Source organism: Parasteatoda tepidariorum, chromosome 7, assembly GCF_982258835.1.
Source record: "Parasteatoda tepidariorum strain Cologne lab strain chromosome 7, Ptep-v5.0, whole genome shotgun sequence".
Taxonomy (NCBI): domain Eukaryota; kingdom Metazoa; phylum Arthropoda; class Arachnida; order Araneae; family Theridiidae; genus Parasteatoda; species Parasteatoda tepidariorum.
In genome coordinates this window covers 66,169,560-66,194,523 of record NC_141761.1, presented here as the reverse complement: position 1 = coordinate 66,194,523, position 24,964 = coordinate 66,169,560, and the positions used below count along the sequence as shown (strand labels likewise).

At 28.3% G+C, this 24,964-nt stretch overlaps 1 protein-coding gene across 2 annotated transcripts in view; it reads right to left on the bottom strand.

Annotated features, from left to right (window-relative positions):
- The window catches only part of LOC139426087 (furin-like protease 1, isoforms 1/1-X/2), a 192,961-nt gene extending 170,756 nt beyond the window's left edge, over positions 1-22,205 (bottom strand). For both annotated transcript variants that reach the window (XM_087167959.1, XM_087167960.1), the window contains exon 1: positions 21,559-22,205. In XM_087167959.1, the coding sequence (XP_087024085.1) occupies positions 21,559-21,765 (207 nt within the window). In that variant the 5' untranslated portion in view covers positions 21,766-22,205. The remainder of the gene's footprint in view (positions 1-21,558) is intronic.
- Positions 22,206-24,964: the final 2,759 nt, after the last annotated feature.

The following is a 24,964-nucleotide window of genomic DNA, read 5'->3' as shown; positions in this document are numbered from 1 at the left end:
ATTTTCATATAAATTTTATTTTGAAAATCAGTCTATATAATCATTCTAAATGGATGATTCTTACTTTAAATTGTATCCCAAAAATACATTTACTGACTCTTATGTGTATCTTACTATAATTATAAATTTTAGTGCTACTGAATACAAAAAATAATAGCGGTAACTTTTCACCCAGTAATGCAATAGAACAATCTTGGTGCAGTAGAGCACCACTTCGGTGAAAAGTAGTTATTTTTTATGTTATGATACACAAGAAATTTTTCACATTGCTGAAATACTAGTATATTACCGTACTGATTAGAGATAGAAGGATTCCTATATAGATTCTACTTTGTTCTTCGATTATTTCTAAATTATCGATTCTACTTTGATAATGACTGTAAGTAACCAGAAAGAAAGTAAACACAAGCTTAAAGTCGAGTTTCTGTAACTAAAAACATAAAAATAGGGTGTGGTTGCCAGAATATAGAATAAGTGTAACCAGATCAATTGAAAGTAACCAATTATTTAAAGTCGATTCACTGAATTTAAATACTGTGCGTTATTTTTCTGTATTTATTATTTTTGTAAGCATACAATATTTATTCCTAAATAATGAGCATCCTCATTTAAAATATTGGAGTATTCAGTAAGGAATAAAATAACAATTTAAGTTTAATAAGTTAAAAAAAAAATACTCAAAATGCCAAGTTGAGGACAAAGTAAATACTTCTCCCTTACAAATGCGCATCTTAAATTTACAGAATGCTTAAAGTAAGTTGAAATTGCTTTTTAATCGTTTTCCAATAATTCGCAATTAAAATTATTAATTAAATAACCTTTAAAGTAAAAACTAATTTTTGATATAGAAAAATCCTAAAAATTATTTTGAAAGGCCATAACACATTAAGTAAAATGTTTTAAAGATATTTTTAAATCTGAGTTAATGGTTAAAAAACATTCTTCATAAAAATTCCAGTGCTAAATTAAATAAATAAACAGATAAAATTAAAGTAACGAAAAAAAGTTTAAGCGGTTCGTTAAGTGCCTTTATTTTGCAAGAAAAAGTGACGAAATAAAGAAACGGCTTTTTAACGGACTTATAAGAAACTTGAGAAACTTTATATCGTTAAAACTCTGAAGTCATTTACGGTAAAAATAACTTTACTTCTTATCTCGCTTCTTGAAAACGTCGATAATGATTAATAGTTGGCGAGGGTAAAAAAAAAGTAACGTAATCAGTTTTCGCCAAAGAAATTATACTTTTAGCACTCACTTTTTCTTTAGAAAAAAAGATCAAATGTAGTCATATAAAAAATTATAAATATTAGAGTTTATTTTTTGCTACCTTACTCCTATTTATTCAATACAAATACGAGAGTATTAATTTAAGTCTTTATTATGCTTTGATTTTTATTTATTTTAATTGCACTCTACACTATAAGAAATTCCGGATCAAATTATAGTATAAAGTACCATCACTGTGGGTGCATCATCCATAAAATCCTTTTCTCTACCGTGAAATATTACACCGTAATTTTTACAGTAATATTGAATTAATTAGAGTGATTCAATGATTTTAAGGTATTTATTACTGTAAAAATTACGGTTTGTTAGATTCATTGTCCCGTAACATGTTCCAATAAAAATGGATTTAATGGTAAAAAAAACAGCATCCTAAATGCAGGCATTTTTTATCAGAATTTAATCCGGAATTTTTTACAGTGTACTCTGAACTCTTATTAAAAAATACTCATTCTCAAGTAAAAAAAGTAATTTTTAATACAACCTATAATTTTCTGTATAATATGTAAAATTTGATGTACTTATCCGAATTTGCGAGACTGAAGATTGAAGAAAAGACTTTTACTGTTTTTTTTTTCCACCTTTTGTTTCCATAAAAAAAAAAAATTATTTTAAACATAAATATTTCGTTGTATAGGATTAGATATAATAAAATATAATAAAAGGTATATAAAAGATAATAAAAATAGTATTAATCACATAAAAGCTCATAGACTTCACTATTATTGCTTAGATTTCGGTTGCAAATGATTAAAATCGTACGGTTATATTTTTAAATCATCTTCAGTACATTTAGGCTTTTAGCTTCATGTTTTACCATTAGAAAAGATTTTATTTTTGAAGGAAAAGCTTCGTGAAGCATAACGCCCTACCATACTTATTTGAGAAATCATTTACCATATCATCCAATGGACCGACATAGCCAGATGCGGTGTTCAATAAAGAATAAATTCACGCTGACCAGTTCTGACCGACTCAACGAACTGTTTGGTCACGCTATTGCAATCAGCCGTTGAACTTCTCGTAGAATAAAGGATTCGAACAAAGGAAACGAGAGGAAAATTGCTGTTGTCCAATGTACGAAAAGAGCTGTCAAACGTACGACACCTCCCAAGCCAAAGCATTCACTTTTTTCTTACCGAATAAAAATAAAACACATCTTCCAAATTAAGCATTTATTTGTCTTGAAAGAAAAGTCAGCAAAATTAATTTCCCCATACTGTGTCGTAGCTAATGGATTGTAAGGAAAAACTTTAATGTTTATTATTCGTGTATTCAGAATTGCTTCATTTTTAAAAGATAACTTAATTTTACTCTTAATTAAGTTACTGATAGGATGTAATATTGTTACTGAACTACATATCAGTTTTCAATTGAGTTTAGATTAAAAAATTTTAAAACAAATTTTAATTTAAACGGAAGCAAAACTTTTAAAGTTTCTCTTCATCGCAACTAAAATAAAAACATTCTTCAAATATCATTTTCTTAAATTCAAAAATGCAGCTAATAAATTGCAAAATCAAAATCTTTGATTTTGATTTTGATGCATAACATAGAAATTAAAACATAAATTATTAGCCTATGTTAATATAGAAAAGACTTTATAATTTAAATATTTATTGGTAATTTTGTTTTTTAACTTTAATTTTCTGTACTTTATCTAATTGACTTTAATTTTCTGTAGTTTATTGAAATAGAACATAGATACTCATAAATTTTATATTTTTGTTATTCGAAGATTGCTCTCCGATATAATTATTCTAAACTAAAAAAAGAGTAATTCATTTCAAAACTGAAGCATTAAACAATATATTTTAAAGTTTCTTTAATTAAAAAATAAATAAAAATATTTTATTAAGTGGCGGAAATTTAGTTAAATTTTAAATGAAATTCTTCATAATTTTTTACTAAAAAACTAGATTTGTTTGAAAGCTTAGTTTAAAACTACAATGGTAATATAACCAAAACTATGGAGAATTTTTCGATGCCGATATGTTTTTTATAATAACTACTTAATTGGTATTATAAAAATTTACACACTATCACATACGTCATTTACATATTATCTGTATGACACACATACATCTTAAAAACTGCAGTGTAATATGTCCTGAAATATTAATGCCAAAAACTGTCTGCAGGAACACTTTATTCCGGGTTTACATCAAACTAAGCATTCATACACAATTCAAAGGGTGAAATTTGAATCTGAACATTTTAAATTAAATTATCTGACACCGAAATCTCTCGCTTTCACACCATACGAGAATTAATTTCACTTCTTAAAACACCAATGTTAAGGCACTATGAATGCCAGAAATTTAAGAAACGCTAAGTAAAATGTAGCGAGAGTTTGTTTACAAACTGGAATAAGCTGTCGAGAGTTTGTTGTTCTTTTCAAAGTTGTTATTCATCAACGAAAACAAAAATTTACAGGTAAATATGTATGTATGTTTTTGTTGTGTTATAAAGATAATATTTTAATTTTTAAATAATTGTTAATTAACTATTTTCAAAAGACAAATTTTCATCATTAAGATCTATTCTTAAAAAGAAAAAGAAAGTATAAATTTAATAAAGAGTCGAAATTAAATGAAAATAAAAGCATAATCCCATTTAAACCCCTCATTCAATGAACTGATGATTCTATTATCCTCAAACAGAATGACGAACTTAACTGAGATTCAGACGCATTTTCCTTTCTCTCCTTGACTAGGTGAAGTGAAACAAATCCCATTTTTTTCACTTTAATATTAAGAAGAAAATACTTTCTTTTATTGTTCCTTTTTTTTAACTTCAGTTTTCCTTTTAAACAATTGAGTTTAATATTTAAGCTATTTAAACTGCTTGAGTTTCATGAGAATAGAGAGGCTTAGATTGCTTTAGTCGTTGGCATGAATTGAGTAGGTATTGCAATAAATTGATAAAAGTAACAAATAATTGTTTAAAACAATTTCAAGACAAAATATAAAAATTTACGAAGGTAAGAAATCTTTTAATATGTTCTTCGTTCTATTTAAAATATTTTTAAAATTTTTTGAATAGCTCCTAGTTTCCATTATTTCCATATACTGTACGTAGCCAAAAATACATTTTCAATAAATACTTTCCAGAGACTTTATGTTTTCAAGGAATAAAAGTATTTTCAGAAAATCTTAGTAAACGTCAAAATGTCAGAAACAAAAATTGTATTTGGACTTTTGGATTTAGGAATTCCAATGCATTTAGCTTTTTCTGTTCCAGACATCATGTGTCAGGCCTTAAAATTCAACCTGTCATCAATTTTGCAAAGGATGATTTAAGACTGATTTGGACTAAATAATTTCAGTCTCAAAAATGTACAAGAAAATTTAATTATGTGATTAGCATGGAACGCTATTTTTGTAGGTAAAAAAACTAAAATTTATTTAACCATATGCAATACATTCGAAACATAAACATTTAAAATATTTCTTAAAGTAACGATTCATTAAAGCGATCTGATTTCCGATAACAAATTCACGATTCTAAACTCGTCTAAGATATTAGGCCTAAGAAAAAACTGTAAAAGATATTAAGGACTCCAAAACGAGTAACAAACAAAGATGTCCTTCAGAAGAAGTTAGGAAAAAATGAAATCTGATAACAAAGACTAGAAGTATAAATCTTTTTCTAAAAAGAATTCTTTCAAAATCTTTGCCGGAAGCGCCACAACCAAAAAGTAGACTTGCAATATTTTTTTTTTAGCAGATTTCTTTTTCTCACTTTATTCCTTTTGGTTCGAAAAACAATTCCTGCGGCAATTCTTGGTTTCGTTCCTACAGAACTGTAAAACATTTCATGAACAAGCATTTGAAATTGGAATCGACAGAAAGTATAAAACTGAGCTTTACTGAAACCGAAACATTAAGTTAAGAAAAATATATTCTTCTTTGTTTGAGTAACCATTCACGAGGAGTCAAAAAATGGAAATTGAAATCGGTATGATCCAAATGTTTCGCAAAAAAAAAAAAAAAAAAAAAAATGAGGAATACTACTGATCCTCTTTTAGAAAATAACTTAGAATAAATAGTAATCGTCAAATTCTAACGTTTACTTAATTCTAATGATTTCTAATTCTCTGAGTTTAAAATAAACCAGAGGAAAAACATCTTAGAAAACAAAAGAAAAGATAAGCATAAGTTATTTTTTCTAAAACTAATTCAATTGCTTCTCAAAAAAGTAAAATTTTATTCTTAACAAATCAATTCCATTTAAACTTTTTAATTTTATATGAATGATCAGGTATTATTTGAATCACGTTATTCCCTAAATGAGCATTTCAATACATTTATAAAATAACACTGGTTTGTTTCTTGCTAATGATTATATGGAATTCTAATGACTATATATTATTATAAATATTCTTAATAATGCAATAACAAGATTTTCCTTTATTTTTTTTAAATCCAATAATGTAAATATTCGTTTTCCAGGATAAAAATGTTTTTAAATGACAAGGGATGGCCAATAAAAAAAGTTAAAAGATAATGTAAAACTTAACGTCTCTTCTCTATACATCAATCTACTTTTTCGCATTTTCTAATACCACCCCCTTCAAGAAAGTGTTAGACTCTCTTAAAATCCAATGCATCATTTTTGGACGTTTCAGGGGAGAAAAATTGATTTTTAGTTACAAATTAAAAAAGAAAAACGGCAAGGAATATAAAACGGCCTGGATATAAAATAGCACCCTGGTATTCAGTTCTATAGCATTCTTGAACACTCTTTTCCCCTTCTTAGTAAGCGTAATTTATGAATTAATTTAACGCTAATTTTATTGTATTCAGTTATTCATTCAGTTTTATTATATTCAGTTTTCTTACGGATGATATAAAAATGTTCAAAAATAAATTTAAGCCAACATTGCGAAACGAATATAAATACAAACTCTTAAGTCATATGAAACACTACCTCAGAGTTAAGGAGAGGAAAATGAAATCCTAGAATAATTTAAAATCCAAAAATAATTATTTTTAAAATTGGATATTGTTTGTTACGTCTGGGTTTCAAGAGTTAAGCTTCAATTTTCAAAAAATGAGCATACTGAAAAAATTCCGGATAAAATTACGGTAAAAAGTACCTGCACTCAGGATGCCGATAATTTTTACCGTAAAATACTACATAACATTTAACATAAAGCACAGTAATAACAAGCAATATCCAATAATAAAAAAAAGTCTTAACATCTTAACAAATGAAAAAAGGTTTTATCTTCCTTTCCTTAGCTCAGACGTAATTTTCGTTAAAGGGAAGTGTGGAATTATTACTTTGTAAGTAAAAAATAATTTAAACTTGAATAATAAACAAATGTTTTAGAACATACTTTTTTTGATTTATTCGAATTCAGAAAATAAGGGAAACTTTTATTTAAAAAATGAAAAAGAGGGACGCGAAATGTACCAAAAAAAGTTCTAGTTATACATTCGATTATCTCCATCTTTGTGTCCACTTTCAATTAAGTTATCCTAAATGAAAGATGAGTCAAAAACTAACATATAAGTTAATGATATCTTATATAAACGGAGATAGCAAACAAACGTTATTCTCTGAAGTAAGAACTCAAAAAAATAAAAATAAACACGGAATAAACTCATAAAAATTCCGGTTTATCAAGACTTTTAGCTTTTCTTTTAATTTTTGTTCTCAAAATGGAATGAAGAATTAGGTCTTTAAGAAAATAAAACGGGTTTTCCCGATATCTTAAAAACAGAGAAGTAAAAGAAGATGGTTTCCTTTCCTCCCTCTTCCACCTCATGGAGATCATTAAAAATATAAACAAAAGCAACCAATATGTAAATGAAAGCTCCAATACAATCACGCTTTTTTGATTCTAACGAAAGAAAAGAAAGTCGGGATACTTAATTTCGTAAAAGGGTAGAAAGATAAGTAAATAGAGGATCAATTGGGTATGGCGTTTAAATGTCTAGTGCGTAATTTGAAATTTTATTTTGAATATTTAATTCTGTTATTTTTTAGTTATAGATAGAAATTATTTAAAACTTCGCTTTTACTTTTAAATAAATGTAAAGAACAACACATCCAACATAAATTTTAAAATTCGCATTTGGCTTTGATTTCTTTTGCAATGAATCTATTGCAAAACGACAAATTATGCACAGAGAAAGAAAAATCTGCTAAAATTACCGCACTTTATGGTAATGACAAAAAACTCCGGTTTAGGAAACAAAAATTTACGGTATTTAACCTATACTCTAATTTTCAAAATTACAGATCGCATTACTACACATTTAGTAAAAAATACAAAACTGAAAAGTAAACGGTCATCTACCATTAGAATTTTAACCTTCTATGAATGCTCAGTCATTTTATGAATATAACAAACCAATCAATCATATGACATATCGATGCACATTTTTGTAATATTTCATTAATACTAAAATCACGCCCTTTTTCTACAAAATTTAATATATCTCTAACAAATTGTTAAAGAGAATAAATGCACTTAAACCAGAAACCGCAAATGATTTTAGTATAGTGACCTTTTCGCAAGCAGTTGAGTTTAAAAACTATTTTCATGCTCTATCATCGAGAAAAAAACCCATCTTACTCACGTCTTTTAATTAACTATGGGAACGTCTTACTCTGATGGTTTGTAAAAAAAACCTTCCTATTTTTCGTTCAATTTACGATGATGCCATTTCTTTTACACTGGCGAAGCGTCACCAGTGACGCGTTTCTCTCAGTATGATGCCAGTTATTAAATGCAATCTTCTTTTTCTCTAAGCTACAATTTAAAATACTTATGCTGTTATTATATAATCTTTTTCAAAATAAAACTGTGTTCTATTTATATTATTTAAATATAAGAGAATGTTTCCATATTACGAAATATTATTTGTAGCAAACAGACGATTGAAAAGAATCATTAATATATATATATATATATATATATATATATATATATATATATATATATATATATATATATATATATATATATATATATATATATATATATATATATATATATATATATATATACACTGGTTATCATAAATTAAGGAAAATTCACAAAAATCGCGATAACTCAAGAAATTACACATGGAATTTTATGAAACTTACCCACAATATACAACACATAGTAAGGTATTAAACAACATAAAAAGAAATTATCAGACATTAATAGTAGTATAGAAATTAGCACATGTATAAAATAAACAAATTGGAAGTATCGGTTTGCAATAGAAAAAGTACCTTTAATATGGAATATGATTGCCTCTAGAAGCAATACAGCACAAACAGCGATGTGTGATGCTTTCAATTATGCGGTCTATCAGTTCAATAGGAAGTGAGAGCCATTGCTCTTGTAAAGCAGTTGCAAGCGTGGCAAGGGTCTGAGGGGGCGGATTGATGGCAGATACACGCCTCCCTAGAGCATCCCAAACGTGCTCGATAGGATTCAAGTCCGGGGATCGAGCTGGCCACTCCATGCGAGTAATTGTTTCCTGTTGAAGATAATCATCAACAATGCGAGCTCTGTGTGGTCTTGCATTATCGTCCTGTAACAGGAAGCAATCACCAATTGCCCCGGCATATGGGCGCACATAAGCATCAAGGATGTTGTCTCGATAAACCTGAGCATTCACGGTTCCCCTTGGAAAGACATGGAGGTATGTGCGCCCTCCTAAGGATATGCCTCCCCAAACACAGACACTGCCTCTTCCGTATGCATCTCTTTCACGGATGTTTGATGGATGATAACGGGTCCCAGGTTCTCTCCATATCAAATAACGTCTACTGTCACTTTCTAGACTAAACCTGGACTCATCCGTAAAGAGAACAGGCCTCCATTGATCTGACGTCCAGTGGACATGTTGTCGGGCCCACTGCAAACGGTCTCTCCTATGGCGTGATGTGAGCGGCACGCAAATGGCTGGTCGTCTCGCATACAGACCACCTTCGTGGAGCCTTCTGCGCACAGTTGACGTTGACACCAACCTTCCGGTGGCTGCAGCAAGAGAGGATCTAAGATGTGTCGGAGTAGCGGTTCTATTCCTGCGTGCACTTAATGTCAAATATCGGTCATCGGCACTGGTCGTAACAGTTGGCCGTCCTTGACTGAACCTCCTAGATGCCGAATCTGTGGTTTGAAATTGCCTCCAAAGTCTATGAACCACAGATGGACTCACATTTAGCCATCTGGCCACTTCTGATTGACTCTGCCCTGCCTCTAGTCTCCCGATGGCTCTCCATCGTAGTTCTTCAGGCAAATGATGCCTAGAGGTCATTATTACGAATTGGCTATCTCAGATTTTCAATGTCGCAATCACAGTAAAATTTGTGTGCTTTCTCTCAAACTTGGACTTTTATGCTCCAGGCAGATGACGTAAGCCGAGTGCAGCGCCACTAATTTGCATATTGCAATTTTACTCAGCTACTCTTAGTGGACAACATATGCAAATTTTGCACGGTTTGGCTTACTTTTGAAAGAGTTATCGCTATTTTTGTGATTTTTCCTTAATTTATGATAACCAGTGTATATATATATATATATATATATATATATATATATGTTCAAAACGTAGATAAAACAATTTTTTTGAGTGCTCCTTACACTATTGTATTAATATATTTTGCTTTGGCTATATTGATACAATATCAGAAAGCACTCTTTTTGCGGATATAATCGTGTGGGCTGATGAAAAGATTATATCTTTTATTTTCCGATTTTTTTTAAAAATTTCATCCTTTTTTTTTATTCAGTTGTTTTTTTTTTCATTATTATTCCCCCACCCCTTTTTTTTCATATGTCAATAATTTTCCTTTGTTTTATCTTCCTTTTGAACTTATCTAAAGAGTTCTGTTTACTTGCAGCTTATGCGCAATAAATGAAACTTATCGTTTTTCTCATATTTCTTCGTGTTTTCTTGTATACCAGAATTCATAATAATCCATTTTGAAAAATAATCCATTTTGATTTAATAATCCATTTTGAAAAAAAGTACTCATCAAACATATAAAGATTTTACAAATTTATATTGGTTTGTTAAGTATTTACGAAGTTAACTTAAAAGTTACTACACATTTTTATACTATTCCGATTCTTAGGATCTACGTAAAACTCAATACGCTTCCGCAAACCTTTCAAAATTCCATTTCCAAAGAGACGTAAACATTCTTAAAAATACATATCTACATTCATGAAAATTTTTTGGAATGGCTTTGGAATACATTTAAAGTATTCCACGTAAAAAGAAATATCGGAAGAAAAGTCTAGAAAAAGATAAAACGCGTAATGTGACTTTTAATGCACAATATCGAACTATTGTTCGTAGTTCAATTGAGAGTTTCTTTAAATTTAGTTACCATAAACTCTTTTTTTTTAGAAAATAAAATAAAACTGTGTTCTAGGTTTTGCAAGAAATATTACAACTAGCGCTGCTGTAAGTTTTGTGTTAAGCTTTTTCATAAAAGTATTAAATAGACTAAATGTAAGATTTTGAATTTAAAGTAGTTTCTTTCCTATTTTTTGAATCTAAGGAAGTACGCAGTTAAAAACATATTTTACGTAAAAAATAGAACAAGTGAATAATTTAAAGTATAAAAATGTTGCGATAAATTAATTTATAAGAACTGCTATTAAAAAAATTGACTGAGAATAATTAAACAATTGCAAAATACATTTACTATGTTAAACTTAATTTTATTAAATTTTAATTTTAATTAAAATGAATTTTAAAGAAAATATAATTCGCAAATCAAGTCTTAAAGTGCTTTGTATAAATTTAAAGACTTACAATTTACTTTTTGTGCCGAGGATCAGCATTTTAAAAGGATTTTATTTTGAATAGTAATCACAAAATCTAATATAATAAACAGGATTAGTGAAACTTCGAAAATGATTGATCATTGTTTAATTCAGTATTTTTTTGCTGTTACTGACAAATGCACTATTGGTAAATTTTATATATTTTGATGCTCATAAAATAGATCATCTGTAATCGTCTTTTAATGTCACTTAATGAAATAAACAGTTTGTAACTGAAATATTTTATCGTAATTTTTAATCGAAACTGTAACCAAGATGTTTAAATTTGATATTTTCCCTAAAACAAAAAAAAAAAAAAAACAAAAAAAAAAAACGGATGTGTGAACAAACATTTAAAAAATAAAGCAAAATATCACATTTTTCTCAAAAAGTTAAATACTCATTTTGATTTTGTTTTTCAAACAATATTAATAGCCATAACTATTAATTACCAAAACCTAAATACCGTAACGATAAAAATTATCGTAGGCAGTGCTTTTTTCTGAGAGAATAACATTTTTAGTTTTTAAACTTCTTGGAGCTTCTTTTTTTGTTCATTAAATTCACTGACTTCATCAAATTGGAATAAAATAGAATCAAATCCCACTAGAACTTAGCCGATTGAGAATAGGAGTATTATTTGTGAATTTGTGCTTCATTAAAGTTATTTAATTTTATTTTAAATTGAACTTAATTCGAAATTTATTGTTTTGAAGTAATAAAATCAAAGACAATGTCAACGAGTTGTATAATGAAGTACTCAAAAAATAATCACCAAATAATGTTTAGCAGACAAATCACTTTATGTTCTTAACAATTTATGAAAACAAGATTTAAGAAATCACATTTAAAAAAAGAAATTGATTTATTAAGAAGCTTACAGCATCTTGCACAGTGTAAAAAATTTCAGATCAAATTACGGTATAAAGTACAAGCACTTTAGGTGCATCATCCGTAAAATCAATTTCTGGTAAAACTCAGTTTTACTGTAAAATATTATACCGTAATTACAGCAATATTAATTTATTTAAAGTAATTCAGTGATTTTACGGTAATTATGACTGTAAAAATTACGGTATATCAGTTTTTTTTGTTCCATAACATGTTACAGTAAAAATTTTACGGTTAAAAGTACCGGCGCATACAGATTTATCTTATCAATGAAAAACAAAAAATAAAAATATTTAACAATTCACAAAGCGGTTAATTTCAATACAATACAAAAATGCTATTTTCAAAGGAAAATAATATTTATAAGAGATATTCTAATGGCAAAATTTCAATAGAAATTAAATGCTTCTAATAACATAAACATTATATCTTTGACAAATATTGGATTTAGAAATTTATTTTGCATTTTCTTTTTGCCTCGCGGGTTACATTTTCTAGCTCAATGCATTCTTTTTCACGTTGGGACTGCGGTATATAGATCTGCTATTTAGATCATTCGATTATAAGAAGAATTTTTCCAAAGAATTCCCATCTATCACTTTCTTCGTGTAAAATCTTTCAAAGCAATGAGCTCAAGTTCAGTAATTTCAATAGACAAATTAAGTTCTTTACATATCACCCGGAAGCTGTAAGCTGAGAAGAACCACTAATCTCTTCATTGATCCACTCCCCGTTTTATGATTTCTCATAATAATAAGCTTAACAGACTGAAACGACATAACTTTTGGTTTCTTTTTAGAAATGCCCTATTTATTTACTTATCGTTTATTTCCTTAAGGCGCAAGACGTAAAACTAACAAAAATAATGTAAACAAGTAAAAAAATAACAGTGATACATGGTGAGTATTGAAATATTTTCATCATATTTTTCTCGAAGATTTTAAATGTATGTAGTACTCTAAGTACCTCAATAATTGCATCAGTAATATTTTGCATACTTTATGCATTGAAATATTATTAAAAAGGCCTGTCTTAAAATCTAACGTTTTTAAATTTATTTTTTCATTAATATTATTTAATTTCCTGAGTATTAGTATCATTAATTCAAGTTAGCTGTAATCCTGAAAGTAATATTTTCTATATTCTTTATACAAAAAGGCAAACTCTTTCTTTTTTTTTTTCAATTTATAAGTTAATCCAATGATATCTCCTTCTATTTTTAACAACGTAATATTAATAACTCTAGTTGATAATGTTAGTTAACCTTGTAAAAATGACCTTTAAAGATGTAAAATACAGAAAATTTGTGTCTAAACTATCAAATATTTTTACACACAAAGAGGTTTAAGACAAGGAGACACCCTCTCTTGCATGCTATTTTACATTGCATTGGGAAAAATTATTAGAGATGCCATTATAAATACTAGGAGTACAATTATCCAAAAATCTGCTCAGATATTGGCTTATACGCATGATATTGAATTAATAGGACATACCAAACATGCTGTCTTAGAGGCTTTTACCATGATAGAGGTTTCTGCTAAAACGTTAGATTTAACTATTAATTAGGATAAGACCAAATTTAAATGAAAATCAGTAATTGAAATTTTGAGGTTTTACCTCTCGTGACTCATGACATTGGGAGGTGTCAGTCAGTTCAAATACCTAGGGACAATTGTTACAGTTAATAATGATATCAAATCAAAAATTAGTAACAAGATAATGATGGCTAATAGGTGTCATTTTGGGCTGAGAAACCAACTGAATTCAAAGCTCATTCCAATAAAAAATACCATTAATTTATATAATATTCTTATTAAAACTATATTACATTATGGCAGTGAATGCTGGTCTTTAAATGAAACTGAAGAAAATAAACTACTAATATTTGCAAGAAAAAATACTCAAAGCCAGCTTCGAAGCTGTTGAAGAAAACAGTGTCTGGTGGATTCAGTACAATTATGAAAATAGTACAATTATGAATACAGAAAATTTAAACAACCGAATAAAATTTCTGTCGTTAATTCCTATATAATAAGATGGCTGGATCACATCTAATGAAGGGACAATGTGGACCTAGTTAAGATATTGACTTTTGAAAATTCTACAAGCAACCGAAAAAGGGGAAGGCCAAACACCAGACGGATTAATTTTGTGGAAAAAGATCTCAAAACCATGGGAATCAGTAAAGGGTGAAATCTAATGTCTGATCGAGCCATATGAAGACGACTAATTAGTACGGCTCTGGCCTGTACTGAATGCTGATGGAAGAAGTTTATAATGAGCTAATATTTTATAATAATGAATAATGAGTATTTTATTTTGTTTTTTAACCAGCGTAGAACGGACGACCCATTTCTGAGTTTACGTCTATTAATATTGAACTCCGTAGTCATGTAATTTTAAGCCCAACCCAGAAGACGAGGGAGCTCTTCGATCAAGCATTGGGACAAACTAGCTTTCGTGGAGAACTTTTTGATGGAACTAAAACGCATTTGATTTACTAAGAGGAAAAAAAACCTTCCACCATAACCTCCTACGGTGATCCCGACAGAAAGGGGATTCTAACCCATGATCCATCTACCACTGAGGGTGTTTTACATTCGAACTGAGTTCCGTGGGAGCTGGGAGCAGAATTCGAATCAGCCAACTACCGCTGGGATTCGAACCAAGGACACTTAGTTGGTGGCGGACGCTCTAGAATCTATGCGAAATAGCAAGTATCAACGAAATTTCAGTAAGGAATAAACAAATTAATATCTAATAGCAAACAAAAGTTTCAACAAATATCAATGAACAACAACAAATTTCTGTTGATAATTAGAAAAAAAAAGTAATTAAAATAAACAAAATTTAAAAAAGGAAATTTTAACTATAAAATATAACCCAACCAGAAATCCTGAAAAATCAACGAAGGAATTGTAATTACATAAGGAAGGATACTTAACATACAACAATTGCCTACTTCCTACATTGACAGGAAACTCTCACTGAAATTAATGAAACCCACAATCATTAATGATACTTAAGAACTTTTGGCGAGGAAGGCCGCAGGTTTACAAGATATCATAGGCCACATTCTCTAAGACGTGTCAGAGGGACGAATAGAAATTCTAGTTTGTAAATAATGGAGGTATACGTTTTATGAATTTAATCTACATGCTAGTTACACTATTACATAATTTCATTGGGAAGAAAAATTGAGACAGTGATTTTGTTAAGCATAAATGATCAACTTATATTCATAACTTAAGAAAAGTTAGTACATCGGAATACTAATAACTAGTAAAATTTAAAAACTAGTTTTATAAACTAGTCTTTTTTTTTGGGGGGGGGGTTCTCTTAAGTTCTCCTTCGTTTCTTTACGTCATAATGAAAAAAATTCAACAAACGCCTGAATTTCAACTAACAAATACGGCTTTTAAGAATTCTATTCTGGGTCTTAATGTCCATGAAATTTTTTTTTTGGTACCAATTCTATGATACTCTGCATTTTCGTAATTCACTTTTTTCCTACATATCACACTGTTTTCGAGACAGAAATGTTGACTCGCAATTTTCTTCGAGATGGCGGCGTGTATAATTTCATTTTGTACCGCATATCCACTTAACGTTTAGACCAGACTTTTATAATTTTAGATGCAGCTCTACGAATGTTAAAAGGATGGTTACGGACTTTATTTGATACTCTGTATAAATTATATGTTCTCTGAATGAATACATAATATTATATATAATTGTGCAATTATACAGAGTACATATAATACATAATTACGTGTAATCTGTACAGATGCTCTGTATAAATTATGGATATTAATTTGTATTTGAACTGTTCTATAATTCGTACAAACATATCAGTTTTATTGAAATAATTATAGATTGTTATTGAAGTAGTTAAAATAAAGTGAATTTTAAATTTTATGCATAAATGGAAGTTTACACTGACTAACTAAATGGAAGAAATTTTCAAAAATAGTTTAATTTGAATGAAATTTGCTACATATTTTTTTTAAATTTAGAATGAAAAATAATTTAAGGCTTATTTGTATAAAATAAATTAAAATATAAAGTAATAAAATTTCTATAAAATTTTTCAAAAAGTGAAATTGACACTCTTAAGTTATGTCACCTAATAAGTTATTTTTCTAAAAAATTGAATTTGATTCATTTTGTGTCTTTTTAATCTTCAATATGTTTAAATCAACTAATAATTTCAGTTAAAATCTATCATCTTAGGGACATGAAACGAAATGCATTTTAAAACTAACTATATGTAAAGATGCAATGAAGGAGATCTTTAATTATCTGCCAATCAGAATGAAATAAATAAGGGGGTGGTGGTTCCAATGGCTGAAATGCCAAATGTCAGCTGACTCAGACAAGATCAAAATTGAGAAACCCTTCTCCTTAGATGTTAATGTCAATTTATTTGCTTGAATATTGCGACAATGTGATGTAACACGGGACGCATCAAATTATGCATAAATTAGAACTTAATTCTGAATTATAAGTAACAGTGAAATAAGTAACATAGTAACCGTAGCATGTAAAGCTTCAAAATTACTTGTACACATTAGATTATTGACAATCTGAAATGTAAAAGAACTGATAAGATAAAACTAATTAATTTCCATTCAAGCATTTTTTTCGATTCTATAATTGTTCATTATTTAATTGCGATAATATTTTGCAGCGAAATTTTAATAAGTTATATATTAAATTTAGTTATCTATTAACAAAAAAAAGTAAAATCTGTAAGTACAATATAAATATGATAATTAAACAACAGAAGAAAAAAATACTTGAAGTTACGGTAAAAGGCACCGGCACTGAGGGTAACAGTATTTTTTATCGTAAAATCCACACTTAAAAAAAATCTGTTATGCCGAAATTTTTACAGTATTATTTTTTTGAATTTAATAAATATTACTGTAAAAATAACAGTATAAAATTTTACCATAATTTTATCAGGAATTTTTTGCAATGGAACCAAAGATCGGAGATATTTTGCTGAAAAAAGAAATTATATTGATATCAAATATTAGCAGACACAGGTAAACTTTTTAATAAATGTTTAAAACGCATGTCTTTCCCTGGAAGGTAAATCTAGATTATTATATTCTTAAAAACGCGTTTTAAAAGAGGATTCCTACTCTTTGAGCAACAGTGAACTCTGAAAAATTTCCATAAAATGAGAGTTCACCGTTACTTTATAGATCCAGCCCCCATCTTTGAGATATGAAACCCAGCGTCTGTGAATGCGATGAACATCAGCAAAATTGACCGATAATCCATACGACCAGCCACCTTATTAAAGAAAAGTAAAAGCTCTACAAAATGAGGCTTCCTAACTGGTCGGGGTGTACACCATTTCCCATAATGGTTAAAACATCTGACTGTGAAGTAGGAAAGAAATAAGCACGTCTCGATTCTGTACCGGGTTCGAATCCAGTCATCGGCGAAAAGGAACTTCACCTTCAAACTTCATCCCCATAAGTTGCCATAAGCAACCAACACGTGACATTAACACAACTTGACAGATGGCAGAATAACAGTACCTCGACTTGTTCTGCGGTTCGTGTTGTCTTGATAAGCAAATCGCTTGAGTTTTAAGCAGCATCAATCGCCTAACTGAAGAATACTCTTGATTACATAGCTCTTAATTTACTTAATTTAATTATTTTATTAATTAACTCTTAATTAAAGTCATATATTTTACTCGGAAAAATTAAAAGGGGAGACCTATGTTTTTATTGTCATGAAAACCCTACTTCCATTACTTAATAATAAAAGTCAGTGACTGTAAAACTTTTCGCCGGTTACTGACCGTAATCTAGAGGAGATTTTTTTACACTGTAATTTACAGATGTTTAAGAATTATCTACATAAATATATTGTCTTTTACAACAGCCATGCCAGGGAACGAGACAGTCAAACATCACGTTGCAGGCTAATAGAAATCAGCATTGCTAACGGAAGTTTACTATAGTTTAATCACCTGAATGCTAATTAATTATGTAGTATATTACGTATATAACATTTATCGCAAATTATTGAAGTCTTTCTATACATTGTATTTTAAGTAAGTAAATCCAAAAACTGAGATTTAAGAACTATTTCGCAGAAGGCGGCACAACGTACGCCATTTTGTGAAATAGTTTTTAAGTCTGCCATTTCTAATCAAATCAGTAATTCTTGTTAATAAAACCAAAATATACCAGATTTATACAGTTAATTTTCATAATTTTTCAGTTCAAATGATAACGATTTACCATAAATTCCAGTTTTCCAAATTATAGTTCTTTTTAAAACACATTTTGAAAAAAAAAAAAATTCAAGACTGAAAGGTAAATTTAATTGAATAAATAGTTTTTATGCCATTCTCTAAGATATTATGATAAAATTACCAAATTTTACCACACTTACAAAATTTTATCGAACATTATAAAATGATATTTTTTTGTTAATATTACGAAAATCATTACCGAAACCTTGGCGGCCAAGACCGAAACACTTTGGACACACGAGCCATTTTAGTGTTCCCGCAGAGTTAGTAACACTGCAAATTTTACTATATTCTGGTACTTTTGACCATACTCTTTTCCTCAATTCATATAAACGCTTAAATGAGACCATGTCCTTAAACAATAGCTGGTCTGAAAATTGTCATCATTCAAAGGCTAGCGCATTTCACTCATATTATTTGAACCGTGCTTTTAAACACAAAAGTAATAGAATTCAGTTTTCCTCCGAAATAAAGCCTAGAAGTGTATTTTGTTTTCATTTGACGTTTAAAAGATATTTTATATCATTTAGCTGCTTAAAATTACTATTTAAATCATACACAAATTATTCAAACTTCTAATATGATTAAATAAAAATATCACTAGCTTTCATTACCATTATTAAATAAATCCTAACCATTGTAATTGTAAGAGATATTGAAATTAAATTGATCTTATTATCACGATACATTAAATTAATGAAATTTTTAGACAATTGAGTCCCGTTTTACTTTGGTTACTTTTTATGTTCTTACAGAAAACAGGGAAAATGACTTTTTAGTTAGAATTTCTAATACTTAGAAATCGAGAAAATTGATTGAAGATGTTATGCATCATAAAAGCGTCTAAGTACAGTGCCCACTCAGAGGGGCGACCAATTCTTCACTCTTACAAATTTTTAAGCCAAACTATTTTAATAATAGGCCTCAGAAAGAGAATGCGTTTCATTGACGTAAGACTGAGTTAATTCGTGCGTTTTTCGGTCTGTTTTCTTTTCTCCAACTCATCATTGTAAGAATTGAATGGACTCAGAAATCCGTGAAGCCAAGACCCTGCTTTCTACATTTATAACCGTGAGGAAACAATAGTGTGACTTCTTACGTCAACTTTATTTTTCATCTTTGTTGATACGTAACATTTTAAGGAGAGTGAGAATAAAGCGCGTACTATGGTGAAATAATGCTTCGCATGTAAAATGTTTATGGCTCTATTTTGCTTATATAATAGCAACCAAATTTATTTGAACTTATTTATATATGGTTATTATACCCAGTACCTTATTTTTGACGTTTTTTTTTTTTCATAACCTTTTTTGTATGTTTGTTTTTGTTTACCTTTGTTTTAGTTTGCATTTTTAAGTTCAAGACATTATATAAATTTCATAAAAGACCATACGGGCACTTGCTTTTGTCTTTAAAGAAACTTAGCAGCTTAAACCTAATAAAAAGTTCTGTAAAAAAATTATGAGTTACCTTGTCTACCTTTTATAAAAAATATCCCTTGTTATAGAAATTCTTCCCATTATTTTAGATAGTATAATTTTTTTTTATAAAATATTATTATTTCTATATAATATAATTTTCATGTTTCCACAATGTTGTAGATTATTGAATAATGAACTTAAATTTAAATGATTTTCAAAACGAAAAGTAAAAGGTAAACCAAAATAAACTGGAAAAGCATAAGCACAAGAAATCAGTCGCTATAATTCTACTAAGCATTGTTGTTTGTCTATTAGATTTAGGATTTTCGACAGACAAAACTTAAAAAAGAAAATGTTTACAAAACATTAAATTTTAATATGCCATTATAAATTAAAAATACTTATTGTCATAATTTTGAAAAATATTTAAAAGTATTACGATTTCCTATGTACCATTTGGGTACATAGATAATGATAATTACAACACATCCTTAAAAAGTTTATAAAATAAATTTAGCATCAATGATTGCTCAGGTAGTTTTATCACTTAATATACGTCTAGATAATGCTTAATATTTTGAATAAAAAAATAAGTCAGTTATTAATGATCAGTTAGCTATCTCTTTCGTAGAATTATCATGTTTCACCAATTTGTGAGGTTATCAAAGATCAATGAATACATGCTATTAATTTATCGTCCATCAAGAATTTAAATATAATTTAAAACCTTAAATGAATTACAATGCCGTTAAATTCGAATAATAAAAAGAAAAATATTTTTAAATGTATAGCTTGATTTCAATCACTCTTTAAATGTTAACAAAGATAAAGAACAGCTGAAATCAATTATTAAGTTGATAACAAACAGATAATACTTTACCATTAAACTGAAAAAGTTTAAATAAGTTCGAAAACTTTTTATTTTAAGAACTTCTATTACGTTTGCTTAAATTCTTAAACTGTTTAATTACTCTTTAATATGTAAGCAAAAATATTGATGTTGTAAAATATTTAAAATATGATAGCTAAAAACAGTTATTAAGTTGTTAACTAGCTAAAAGTAATGTGTTAACATAAAGTTGAGCAAATTAAATTATAAGTTAGGAAATTTTTGATATTAGAATAATCTAACATGCTCTTTTTAAATTTTTGCCAATATTTATTATATAAATATTGATGGTAATTATTTATTTCATAAACTATTACAAAGAGATACATATTTCATAAACTATTTTATTATATAAATTTAAAAATACCCTATATTTTTAAAATAAGTTTAAAACCTGAAAACATATTTCGAAATAGTATATTTGGAAATACATCATTTTTTATTTTGATAGATTTCAAAACATAAAATATTTTTCTAATTCGTAATACATTTCAAAATACATATTTACATATAGTTTGATTCGCACTAGTTTCACAGTCACAAATATTTTTTTCTGAGAAAAAAAAGGTTTATTTTTTTAAGGAATATATATTCTTATGTGTGATTTATGAAAGAAATAATACGATGAGTTGTTATTTTAATATAGAAGTATTTACTCATGACAATGATTTTCAAGATCAAGTAAAAATTCTAGACAAAACGTTGATCGGATTTTAAACAATATTAAAGGTTTTTAACTGTAAAAATTTTAAATTTATTTATTTTCTTTAAAAAAGAAATTTCTCATCATTAACAAAAAAACATTTTAAGTTTTCTCTGCTTCGTTCCTGCAGCTACATTCGAAAGGGACTGCCACATATATCAAAAACAATCCTGAAACATTACAAATGAGAACAGTGTGCTTCATAAAAGTCACCCATTCATGCTAGAGTATGAAATTGCGTTCGTAAAAAGAATTGATGTGCGTACAATAGAATGTAAAAAAAAAGTCACTGACCTTTGACAAGAAGATAAATCCGTGTTTTCGAGCCAGTTCTTTCGCAACTTCGGCTCCCCCCGGTACTCTCACCACGAACTGGTCGGTGTAGACCTCCGGCGGATCCAAATCGTTTACTTCGGCTTCGCAGCACCCCAACACAATCGTCACTAACACCGATGTGATGCGGAAAAGCATCATCAACCTTTTTCTTCTCCAACATAGCATAGTGTGGAAAAAATCACAATTTTTGGCAAAAGATAATTTAATAAATTATCGTTATCTGAGCATTTTGCTCGGCACTCTCTGCGTCTCACCCAAAATATTCCAATTTACGAGAATACTGTGAAAATCGTCTGTCATGGGAGAAAATCATGCTGTTTTTCTACATTATCAATTATTATCGTGAGTAACAAAATAACAATATTATCGTGAGTGAACAAAAAAGCTTATGCACTTTCGCTTGCTTACTTTTTTCTTTTTTTTTACGACGTGAGTTTGACAGAACTGTGCTGACGATTTCGCGGGATTTGATTGGTGAGCGAAATGACAAGGAGGGGAAGAGAGAGAGGGAAATAATAAAAAAACAATATTTTTGTAGGAGACTACGAAAGGATAGCGTCTTGCGATGATGGCAGCGTAACTGTGAGTGAGCTTGGCGAGGAAACAATCTAACCTGTTTCAGACAACGTCACTTAGCAACCAGACGCCGCCTCTGTTGGCGCTGAAGTAGGGCGAACTCCTCGTGCACTAACAATGCCGCGTGGCTTTGTTGGTCCAGATGGAATTATTGCTATTTGTTGACTTTAAAAATTAAGACGTTATTTCCAACAATGATTTTGCGCATTATTTGACTTCATTGTTTATGATATGATATTAACACGTTTGTAAAATTTTTTATTTTCGACTAATTTATTTGTGTGATAATCTAAAACTTAATTGAAATCAAAAAATAAATGCATAGGGCAGTGGTTCCCAAATGGTCGTTCGCGGAAGAGTTAAAAGAGTTCCATTAGTTAGTTCTTTTATTAACCAGTGATGAGTTTCTGATTATATCTTGATACAGCCTATAAATAATAATTTATTTAATTTTTCGGTGGCCTTAAAGAAATTATTTCAAGTAAAATGTCAATAAAAAAGAGATAGCCCTTTATTTTTTAAAGAAAATTCAACATTTCAGATAACAATATATTGAACAAATTATGAAAATAACAAGTATTTATAAAATATTGCATTAGTATTTCTTATGACGGTTTTCAAATCAAGAGAAAAATGATACATTTCAATAAACAAATATATTTCCCTAATTACCTTTTTCAACGCTAATAGCAGTTCTTTTAAATCTTAATCTCGAAGTTAACCATAATTCAGGTTGCTTTATTAATTTTCAGCTTATGTATACACATCAAAAACAAATTCATAACAGGACTACATATAGCACAATGAAAGCAAATTCAACTGTCAAACACCGAAATTAATTTAAGGTTATTAATGTTGAAACAATGAAAAAGCTTCATTCCTCTAATTAAATATTTTAGAAATAATCTTACATAGGCTCACAATTACTTTAATAAACTTTATTTGCCTAGTCAGGGTTCCGCGGGAAAAAAAAACTTTTTTATTTAGAACTTCCGTAGCTGAAAAAAATTAGGAAACACAGAAATAAAAAATTCAATGATTTAAATCTTCTAGTTAACTAAACCAATCATACAAAAAAGCAATCATAAATATTCAATCATACATAACTTATTTTTCACAAAACTGACACTATAATTCATGAACAGTGCCTATAAAAATATAGTTTCAAATTAGAGAAAATTTTAATTGTGAAATTCACATCTAAAAAAATAAAAAAGAAGGGTATCCTTAAGAAATTGTTTTTCACTTAAATAATAAAATTATTTTATTTAATTTTACACAAATACTCTAATATATAATTACATTTTTGGGTAAAATAAAATATATTTTATGCCGCATTGAAAAATCAATTTTTCGTTAAATTGCACATTACTTTGAACTGAAATACCAAATATTATAAAACTAAATATAAATTATATGTCATGCTGAAATATGAATTTTTTCGTAAGTTAAACTACAATACATTTCATACTTAATTATAAATTTTAAGATAAATTATAATATTTATAGCATGTCATATTGAATAATCTATTTATTTTTGTAAATTAGGGCATAAATATTTATGCATGGATTTCAAGTTGTGACACAGTGCAAATTTAAAAACACAATGACAGGTCGCAGAAAGAAATCTTCAACTGGTACGAAAAACATCGGTTTTGTGCCACCACTTTTTTCATGTTGGTGCTTTTCATGCATAAATCACTTTACACTCATTTTGAATTCGATTGTTGATATTCCATAAAAAACAAAATATGTAAAAAGAATTAAGGGAAAATAATGCAATATACAAATAACATTAAATTCTTAAATAATTTTAATGTTAAGGATATAATGATACAAATAATGTTACATTCGTAAATAATGTTACAATCGAAATTGAGGATATAATAATAAGAAGAATATTACATCCTTAAATATATATATAAATCCTTAAATATATGATATAATAATACTAATGATTTTACATCTTTAAATACTTTTGATGAAATAGATATACTATTAAAAATAATATAACATCCTCAAATTCTTTTGATGTAAAGGATATAATGATACGAATAACATTATATTCATGAATACTTTTGATGCTATGGATGTACTAATACAAATAATATTACATCCTTAAATTCTTTTGATGTTAAGGATATAATAATCCGAATATTATCACACCCTTTAATGCTATGGATATACTAATACAAATATTATTACATCATTAAATACTATTAATGTTAAGGATATAATAATAAAAGAAATATTTCATCATTTATTACTTTTAATGTTAAGGATATAATAATCTCTATTATATTAGATCCTTCCTATTTTCAATGTTAGGATATAATAACACAAATGATATTACATCCATCACTGAGAAGAAAATAAAGTATGAACAAAACTATTAGAGCACGGTTACTGTGTTTTTGGCTCTAACGGGAAGATCGAAAAGCTCGATCATTTTTATTGAAGAGCTTTGGTAATGATTTTGGTAAAAAAAAGCAATGAAATATAGTTTTATAGTATGTGTTAAAAATTTGGTAAATGTGGTACAATTAGTTAATTTTATCATACCTTAAAGACGGCCATAATAACCCTTTATTCTCTAAAATTTGATTTTCAGTTCTGTAATTTTTATTAATTAATTTAATTTAATTTTGAAAACCAGAAATGAACGGAAAAGTGACTAATGAAGAGTTTTTAAATACTGTAAGTTTTAGTTTTCATTAGCAGAATTATGTTTATTCCTTTTTTACGAAATATTTCGCTCTCAGAATTTTTTTCTCCGTGGTAAATACGT